Below are 9,976 nucleotides of genomic sequence, written 5' to 3'. Positions count from 1 at the left end.
TAATTAATTTCTTACCGCTCTAAGTATTTTCAAAATATTTTAAAAACTAAATGTTTCATTTTAAAAGATGTTTGACACACAAACTAATGTTGAAACGCATCGAACCTCAAGTCACCCCGCGATATGATATATTCCCTCATATTGCTACGCGTCCGCCTCGCCGCGACACGTTCTAAGCTATGGAATTAGGAGGTAGAAAATTGTTCGGGACAATATAGATGACTAGGAGAGAGAATGTAAAATAAAATAACTTCGACATAATCTAACTGAATTTTTAATTTTTTTTTTCTCTATTCACATTTTTTTGACATGGTAGGAAGTGATGTTGAAATAGTAATGGTTCCTTGTACAGATTATCACATATATTTTTTTTCTTCTATTATTGCCTTCACTCTTTGAATCAATAAAGTATGAAATTTTATTAATAAACAAAAATTGAATACTCTATATTTGGGCAGACCCAACCCCATTAAAATAGGCCCGGGTCCATCACCCGGTACAGTATCCCTAACCACCCTTCTTCTCCAAAACTACAGTCTTGATACCGCGCCAGACGCCCACGGCAGTCGACACTCGGTGGCGGTAGTACGACTCAACCTCACGTTCCTCACCACTCACCTCAGGTTTGACTTGGCAGTTTACTCATTGTGAATTAATTAATTGCATACCTGCTGAAGGTCCATCTAACCTGTAAGAAGATACTAGGAGCTAGAAAGACGAGACCTTGTTTTCAACTTTAATCCTTTTTTAGTTGTTTTAATCGCTCATAAAGCTTTCTGCGGCGGCCATTTGTTGATTTCTATTTTCATTTTATGCTCATAACTACTTCTCTAGCTTGCTGATGTTAAAAAACATAGAATCTGTCCAAGGAGCAGATGTATATATATTCTGAGCTTCGTTGCCTGTTTTCTGTAATGGGTTTAGTCCTACCAATTGGTTAGAAGATGGATGATTCGGTACCCAGATATTCTCTTACCCGACCCATTGAAAATTGGACACCTTTTTGAAATGTTTTAGACAAGGCGGCGTTGCCAGATCCTCCGTTGAGTTGTGCACAGCCATCCCCCTTCTACTATCCTGATTCCTGACCTTCTATTATCTCTCCTTCCTCAGCTTCTTTCTCCTTCAATCAATCGTTTCGTAACTGTAGTGAATCCATCATAATCACGACCCATTTTGCTGCTGGTTAGTATCTCTTTCACATTCATGAAAAAACAGCAATCTTGTTCCATCATCTCTGTTGTGTTCAAAACTCTGTACTTGAAACTTTTACTGGCGGCGGCTTATATACTGCATTATTTAACTAACCTTGATATTTGTTGCAAATAGTTGATTAAATATTTCATTAGAAGCTTATTGTTGTTCTGTTTCCTTCTTCTTCTTCTTTTTTTCATTCAGGAAGTAAAGAAGATGACATCTCTTCGCATTTCCCAATCCTTTATCTCAACCAGATCTTCAGAACTTCATAATGTCACTGTCAGTTGTTTCCCATATTCGTTTGTTCAATTTTAGTTTCTTATGTATAACTGATCACATCGTTTTTCACCCACTTTTCTTTGAAAAGAGATTCTTATATCTGTATTGTTTTCAGGAGATCAACAAGATGAATTCTCTCTGTGTTCCTCAATCCTTTTCAATTCAACTTCCAAAGTTTCTCAAGCATAAGGTTAGTCCTATATCTAATCTTTTTAACTCAAAGATGAAGAGCCCAGAAATTTTCAAATAAATAATAGCTTATCGAACATGAAAGTATTATATCTTAAGTTCACTTGGAGGCATATTTGGTAATTTGTGGACTTCATAAAGTTAGATGTACAAAATTTATATTTGATAATGAGGGAAGATTTTGCAAGAGATTGGAGTATATCAAGCTGTATTAGGAGAAGTACAGACTCAATGTGGCTTGCTGAATGGGCTACTAATTGTAGTATTATCTGATTGTTTGAATGCCAGACTTTACGGTGATATTTATCACGGGTGGGATTGCCAAAATTGATTTAAAGGTTGAGTAACTTTTAGAAGTGAGGCTAGATGCCTATTTCCTGTGTAATATTTTGTTTTCATTTTATAGCTTCCTTGACTGGATATGAAACTTGTTAGTCTAATTTGCCTTCCTGTTTTGAGTTATGTACTACTTATGAAGTGTTTTACAGACAGGTAGATTTTTGGGATTAAAGGAGAAAGGTCTTAGCGTGTTTGCATCTTCAACAAATGAAACTGTGCTTCAAAATTATATACCGGAAGCTCCAATATTACTCCCTGAAGGCCCATGGAAGCAGGTAAGAAAAAATGATAACTTTAGCCATATGGAAATGATACGAACGAGACAATTGAAGTCCAGTATATTTGTCTTTGTTCTGAAACTGAACAATAATTGTGAAAACAAATAGAATTTCAGTGAATAAATAGATAATAGAATGATAACTTGATGAAGTGTTTATGTCCCCAAGACATTATTTAGTTGATGCTATTGAGGTCTTTGAATGTAAAGATTCCTGGGGGTATTACTGCTCCGAAGGGGTTCAAGGCTGCAGGAATGTATGGTGGCCTTCGCGCTAAAGGAAATAAGCCTGATTTGGCACTGGTAACTTGCGATGTAGATGCAATTTCGGCAGGTTTGTTTCCTTTTATTTTATTTTGTTTGAAAAAAGGGTTGTTTCCTTTTATACATTGACTTGGTCATTATTTGGTTCTCAATTGTCCATCTGTTTGAAATTTCTTCTATACATGCAGGAGCATTTACCACAAATGTGGTTGCAGCTGCACCTGTGGTGTACTGCAAAAAAGTGTTACAATCATCAACTAAAGTACGTTAACACAATCTCATTATCTCATTCAAAGATTATATCAAAGTTGAACATGCCAGAAAATATAACTTGGAATGTGAATTATCTAACTTGGTATACAAAGTCCTAGTCATTGGCCGTTGCATAAAATTTATTGGACTATTTGACATGCTGTTCATATTTCTTAGCATGTTAGTTATGAGGTGTCTTACCTTCTTCTCTTTGATTGAACCATGAATGTATGCCCTATTTGAAAACACTTATTGTTTCTGTTTTTGTATCTTGATCTGTTTCCAGATACAAAAATAAAATAAATTTCTTAACCTGTGTTTGAGTAAATTTAGCTTCCAAATGTTTCTGTATATGGGTCAGTGTAGAATGATGAACAAAAAAAAGCTTATAGGTTATGGTGGAATGTTTTTGTTTCCACTTTATTCTGATTTATTTTGTGGAGTACTGCATGTGAAAGAACATACTCATTTAGTACAGGAGTTTCAAATATAATTGCTTGAAGTGAAGTTGTACCTTTATTTCATGGCTGAAGTGTTACGTCTTCTAAAGAGATAATACTATGTTTTGTCAGGCACGTGCTGTGTTGATAAATGCTGGTCAAGCAAATGCAGCAACAGTAAGTTCCTAATACAATTTCCAAGTAGTTTCATGTAGCTAGTAAGGAGATTCTCTTCAATACTAGTTTTCAATAATTTACAGTTCTCATTATGATGGCATGCAAGAAATTTTGCCAGAATCATGATAAAGAAGAGATGTTCTTGAATTTTTTTTCAGGGTGATGCAGGTTACCAGGATGTGGAAGAATCCGTTGCTGCCCTTGCCAAAGTATAGCAAAATTTCACCATTATCTTTTAGACAGTATAGCTTTTATTGTTATTTTGTTTCCTCATACCACTTACTTTCTCTCTCAGCTACTCCAATTAATACCACAACAAGTCTTGATAGAATCCACTGGTGTAATCGGTCAGAGAATAAAGAAGGTAAACATCTAGTGTAGCAATAAGTTTATGTGATTATTAGTCAACCAGCCTCACCATGGATCGAATAAGGAAAAATAGAAACACCTACTATGTACCAGGTCTGATATTTGGAGATTTTGATTTTGTATGCAGGAGGCTCTTCTTAGTTCACTACCTAAACTAGTTAGTCTGCTGTCATCATCTAGTATGGGGTTAGTGCCTCTGCTTGAATGTTTCATTTATCATTCTAGTGCAGAATTAGCTGGTTTGTACTTTCTATATCCATAATCCAACAATTGGTATTTTGCCTTTTCTTTGAAAAACGCGTTAGAGAAGATGCGGCAATATTTATGTTTCTGTATCGGGATTCATTGTCAGATACAAAAATGCTTGGAAACTAAATTTTGTCAATACAATATTTTTGTTCCAGAAACAGTAAGTGTTTCCAAATGGGAACACTGTTTGTTTGGGACTTCACTTTATATCATATAAACATCCTTTAACTCATTTAGTTGGTTGCAGGGCGGATTCTGCAGCTGTTGCAATTACAACCACTGACCTTGTGAGCAAGAGTGTGGCAGTAGAGTGTGAGGTATGATAAGCTTTTAGGTTACATCTGCCATCCAAAAAAATTCTCCAGAAAAATGAAAATCATTGAAAGCAGCATGTATTGATAATATGCTCTTTGTCGTCATAATTGATGCTAGTAGCATGAAATAAGAAAATATCATTCAGCAAATTCTCTATTGTTTCACCATTGTTAGGTTGGAGGGACACGTGTAAAAGTTGGAGGAATGGCAAAAGGTTCTGGCATGATACACCCTAATATGGCAACAATGCTTGGTGTATGTTTTCTGATGATCTAATCAGACTTGTGAGTTTGAAAACTTTACTTTTATGATCTTTCTGAATAGTTGTAAGTTGTAGGTTATAACAACGGATGCATCAGTAACAAGTGAGATTTGGAGAAACATGGTCCACATTGCTGTCAACCGAAGCTTCAATCAGATTACTGTGAGTTACTATAATTATGTTATCTTTTAGTGTTTATTCTTTCTGATGATAACAAAAAATAAAATATGAAGCCTGAAACTAGAATTTCTTAACAATCTTGTCTTGTTGGAATATTGTCAAAGTTACTGTTTTTTGGATTTTGTATAAAAAAAGGCTCAATTGCTATTTGGGGTTCAAACGGTCGTTTTCACCAAATGGGGCTTGAACTTTGAATTGTGCTATACGGGCTCAAACTATCACAATTTAAATCATGTGAGGCTTTTCCTAAATGGACAAAACATCCATCTTCTTATTCTAATGTATAATTTTTGTTTTTTAATTAATTTGCCACAATTTTAAATAAAATGATATTTACAGATATTTTGAACGTATTTTTTTTTAAATCGAGTATTTCTTTTTTAGATCTACACATTCTAACTTGTTGAAAGTGGTTTGGGTGACTAAAAAATGTGTGATCTGATAAAAGATTGAGAAAATTCGAAAATAGATAGATTTCGTATTTATTTTTCACAAAACTTCAAAACGACGTAACGTTATGTACGGTTTACCAATTTAGACGTACTTGTGTTTTAAATTAATATTTTTTCGAGATATACGCATATCAAACTGGCAAATGCGATTTGAATGCCTTAAAAATTGTGTGATGTGTGGGATTAGTTAGAAAAAATTGAAGAGAGACAATTGCTATTTTTTTTACAAATGTGGTAAATTAATTAAAAAAAATAAAAATATTATGTTAAAGTAAAAAATGGACGTTCGATTAGGAGAAAACCTCAAATGGCTAAAAAGTTCGAGCCAATTTGTTGAAAACGACCTAAGTTCGAGTGTGAGAAAAGAAATTGGGAATGATTTTCAATGGTGATGCAATTATTTTTTGGATTATGATCCATATTATACTATGATCGTGGTTTCTTCATTTAGCATACAATATTTTTAGATAATGATGCAAATTATAATGTATTTTTTTTTATTCATTGGTGGTGTAGAGTTTTTTTGGATCGTGATCGGATTAATTTTTGGAGCGTGAATTGGATTAATTTCTAGATAATTTTTGAATCGTGATCAGATTAATTTCATTATGGTTTTTAGCAAACATAACAAATGTAGAATTTTGTAGGATCATGATCAACAAGAAAATTTTCTATACGAAAACAGTCCAGTACTATTTCCTTGAAACTGTTTCTTAGTTAGCAGCAGAAGAGAATATATCAGTTGTTGTTTACTCTGTTTCTGTTAGCAAGCTTTCTCTACCAAAGATGCTTCCTTTCGTTTCCCCTAAAATTAATTATCGATATAGTTTTGACAGGTTTCAGCAAAAGCTGATTCATATTATCTCCTTTGCTGTATAGGTAGATGGAGATACCAGTACAAATGATGCTGTCATTGCCCTGGCTAGTGGATTATCTGGGTCAGACACAATATCTTCTCCAGATAGTTCTGAGGCGAAGCAGTTGCAGGCATGCCTTGATGCTGTATGTTCGTTCAACTAACTTTCCTTTTAATAGTTTAATCATATTATTCTAGGCAGTGTTTGATAAAACTGAATTAATCAAATAGAAACATCTAAACTTTAAGTACTCCATATTTAAGTTGGTTTGATAATAGCTAAAATTAATATGTAGGTTATAAAAAATCAGATTATTTAGGTTATAAAATTATATATATAAAAAAAGAAGGTATTTTGGTTGGCGGTTTGAATCATGCGATGTGTAGATTGTTGATTGGATTGGATACTAAGTTATTTGGAAATTATTCATCCAACACACATCAAACAAGAGAGCTTATTTGATGGGAAGATAATGCGGTCAAATCAGTCATCACTTCTTTAATCACATTATTTAAATCATCAACTAAATTATCAAAATACTCCCTACTTATTTTTTATAACATCTTAAAATATTAAATATGAACGATATTTTGGTCATTTTATCTAAATACTTCAAATAATGCATTACATAATAATACAAGGTTTTTTCCAAATAACCCAATGACGATTCAAATAAACCAAGATCAAACAAGACCTTACTGTCTTGACTTTTTGATCATCTACATCACACCATAAATTACAGCTGTCTTTTCTATACAAAATTCTCCTCACAGAAGTATTTAAAAAAATTTAGGAATAAAGGATTCAAATGCCCTGAAATTTAGTTGAAATAGTAAATAAGCCCTTGGAACTTTGAAAAGCTACAAAATTATTCAAAACATGTAAAATGGTACAAACACCCAACTAATCACCATGTTCATAAAGCAATCACTATCTATAATTTTATGAAATAACCCTAGTCTCCTAATAAGATCATTCTCTGGGTACTGTTATGTACATTTCAGGTTAAGTTGGTCATGGTTTAACGAAAATAACAAAAGAAATGGAGAATGCTTCATAATAATGATTGTTTCAATTTGGGGTCTTTGTACTATATTTATGAAACTTTGTTAAAGTTTATGGGCTTATTTGCACTTTAGCTAATGCTCAGGGAATTTTTTTATTTTCTCATAATCAATTTATGATCTATAAATTTTCTGAACTTGTGTTTAAGGTAATGAGAGGCCTTGCAAAATCAATAGCTTCTGATGGAGAAGGAGCAACATGCCTAATTGAGGTTTGTTTACTTACTAAAATGTTCATCAAATGTGAATAGATTTTCACAACTAAAATTGCTAATATGAATCATGGAAAAATGTTCGGGTGAAGGCAAATTTTCATTATGGTATAAGACATAACATGAAGCTTGTAAAGTTCCTCAATGTATTCCATCCCGGTGCATTTCCTGATTTGATTATGCTGCAACCATTATATTCTCACAAATAATAATGTGGATAAAAAACCCATTCCAACAGGGCCTTTGGCTTGTATATAAGATGGACATAAATTTAATTCTGGTCATATAATCTTTCTAACTTGTTTTGTGTGATGAATGGAGATTGCACTGATCCTAAACTATAGATGTGTTTCATCTTTGTCAAGGAAAAATGGGTTATCCTTGTACATGAATATACTGTTTTGAAGTGTTCAAAAGACTTTTAAAGGGTTGTCAAGGAAAAAATGGGTTATCTTTTGAGACCAACGTTTTTTTTTGGTAGAGTAGGCTATCACAACTTACCACCAACATGACCCCAACTTCAATCAAAATGCTTTCAGTGAGAGGAGAACTTGAAGATGTGTTACCCTTAAAATTGCTGGGACGGTTTTAGTACATTTTTGTCTTGTAACGTATTCTTTAGCAGGAAGGCATCATTTGTCTATTAAAATGGGAAGAAAGCTGTACTTTGTATAGAAATGTCAAATAATTATAGTTCAAGTATATCAGAATGATCCATCACTTTCCCTTCACGTGTCCCAATTTTTTGGGGGCTTCTGCCGCCAGTCGGTCAATCAAATTATCCCATAATGGCTGTATATCTATAACTTTGATTTGCCATGCTTTATTAGATATCTTTGATTTGCTATTCTTGATATTTTCGATCAAATCAAATTATCCCATAACAGCTGCATATCCTATACCTTTGATTTTCTATTTTTGATTGTTTTGATTTGGCTTTGACAATTCTATACTTTGCAAACAACTTCCTAACTAGATATAAATGCTCGCTAACCTGTCAGTGATGAAGCCTGTAATTGTTCAAAGCTTATTTTGCATCTGATGCACAGGTCATTGTTACTGGTGCAGCAAATGAAGTAGAAGCAGCAAAGATTGCACGCACAGTGGCATCTTCTTCACTTACTAAGGCATAATCCACTACAAAGATTTGTCTTTTCATTAACTTACTCAAATCTAGAGAGAAGCTAAATTTATTTCTTATGCTATTATGATCTAAGGCTGCAATATATGGTAGAGATCCAAACTGGGGACGCATTGCATGTGCAGCTGGTTATGCAGGGATTCCTTTTGATCCAAACAGTCTTCGGATATCACTTGGGGACATTCATCTCATGGAGGCGGGACAACCACTACTTTTTGACAGGTATGACAATATATTCTTATTCTATTTTCTAAGTTCTAATGCTTTGCTATTCCATTAGACTGTCAAAAGTTATGAAAAATAATTTAAGGTCTTCTACTTTTCATATTTTCAGGGCTACTGCATCTGAATATCTTAGGAAGGCTGGTGAAACCCATGGTACTGTCAAAATACATATATCTATTGGTGAGTAACCGATGTGACTTTTTGGCATGCATTTTGCTGGATGGATTTATATTTATATTTTCTTTATCTTTTATACAAAACAAAGATTGATGTAGGAAAACTGTACAATGGTGCTATTAGAAAATTCAGTTACTCGATTTCTTGGGAAAATAGTTCTTTATTTTCTAGAAAAGGAACACGGCTAGTTGAAGATAGATTTAGATAGTTGATAAATAACTTAGTAGAAAGTGTTTGAACTAAAGGCTTATTATTTGAAGTTTGATTCTCCTTGAAACTTGAAATCACCATATCAAATTGGGATGTCACGGCGATGGACTGTTGTGTTAGTCTCCGCTATGAATCAGTTGAAGTTATACACAAAAAATTATAAAAAACAAGAATTTCCAACCAGCCTCTCTCCATCTGTATTCAATTTCTTATCATAAGTTTCCAATTTCTGTAGTAATAATTATAGTTACTATTTTCAATTAATGTCTGCCTTCTTGTTTTCTATTGGTGATTATTCTTACTTGTATAATAACAGGTGAAGGTCCTGGAAGTGGACTGGCATGGGGATGTGATCTAAGCTATGACTATGTCAAGATTAATGCGGAATATACTACTTGATCACTCAGTTTCCATGGCTGCTGTCAAATAACAGGTTTTAACCATTTCAGAGTTAAAAAAAATTATGTGTTGTATTGTGTAGGGAATATTTTTTTTTCTCTTAATGGATCTTAAGAGTATTGAGGATTTTCTGTATTTTATCTATAAAAACGACATTTAATCCTAGTTTATTTACAATGATATTTATTCTCAATTAAGATGATGTTAAATTTATTATTGTTTTGTCCTAATTTTTATGATATGTGATTTCTTTAATGCTTGAGCATGAGGATAGACCATTGCTAGCTGTTCGGTAAATATGCCTTTTTGAGGGGAAATTTGACGAAATGACCATAATAATGGGTCAAATTTTAAAAATGACTCACGTGATAAAATTTGCAAAAATGACCCGAGAAATGTATTTCTTGCCCCATCAGTGCGCGTGAAGCTCATTACGTATTACATAATAGC

General features: G+C 33.4%; 1 protein-coding gene across 2 annotated transcripts; it reads left to right on the top strand.

Moving 5' to 3' along the window:
* Positions 1-472: 472 nt before the first annotated feature.
* Positions 473-9,756, top strand: LOC124945938 (arginine biosynthesis bifunctional protein ArgJ, chloroplastic). 2 transcript variants are annotated; one of them, XM_047486469.1, is made up of 19 exons: positions 473-623; positions 1,399-1,476; positions 1,592-1,666; positions 2,154-2,279; positions 2,492-2,615; positions 2,734-2,807; positions 3,370-3,414; positions 3,573-3,623; positions 3,710-3,778; positions 3,911-3,969; positions 4,280-4,349; positions 4,522-4,602; positions 4,685-4,771; positions 6,121-6,243; positions 7,312-7,374; positions 8,424-8,501; positions 8,592-8,737; positions 8,850-8,920; positions 9,444-9,756. In XM_047486469.1, the coding sequence occupies exons 2-19, from the start codon at positions 1,411-1,413 to the stop codon at positions 9,524-9,526; spliced, it is 1,491 nt and encodes a 496-aa protein (XP_047342425.1). In that variant the 5' UTR covers positions 473-623; positions 1,399-1,410; the 3' UTR covers positions 9,527-9,756. The 2 variants fall into 2 exon arrangements, with proteins under 2 accessions (XP_047342425.1, XP_047342426.1); XM_047486470.1 differs by lacking the exon at positions 473-623 and adding an exon at positions 1,114-1,185.
* Positions 9,757-9,976: the final 220 nt, after the last annotated feature.

The sequence above is a fragment of the Impatiens glandulifera genome, chromosome 7, assembly GCF_907164915.1.
Source record: "Impatiens glandulifera chromosome 7, dImpGla2.1, whole genome shotgun sequence".
Taxonomy (NCBI): Eukaryota; Viridiplantae; Streptophyta; class Magnoliopsida; order Ericales; family Balsaminaceae; genus Impatiens; species Impatiens glandulifera.
This window is presented reverse-complemented; position numbering and strand designations above follow the sequence as displayed.

What these genes read in the sequence shown, in the direction of transcription:
- LOC124945938 (XM_047486469.1), top strand. Translation starts at nt 1,411, where the DNA reads ATGACATCTCTTCGCATTTCCCAATCCTTTATCTCAACCAGATCTTCA. An exon ending in GAAGCTTCAATCAGATTACT is followed by an intron (nt 4,772 to 6,120) that starts GTGAGTTACTAT and finishes TTTGCTGTATAG; the next exon opens with GTAGATGGAGATACCAGTAC. An exon ending in GAGCAACATGCCTAATTGAG is followed by an intron (nt 7,375 to 8,423) that starts GTTTGTTTACTT and finishes TCTGATGCACAG; the next exon opens with GTCATTGTTACTGGTGCAGC.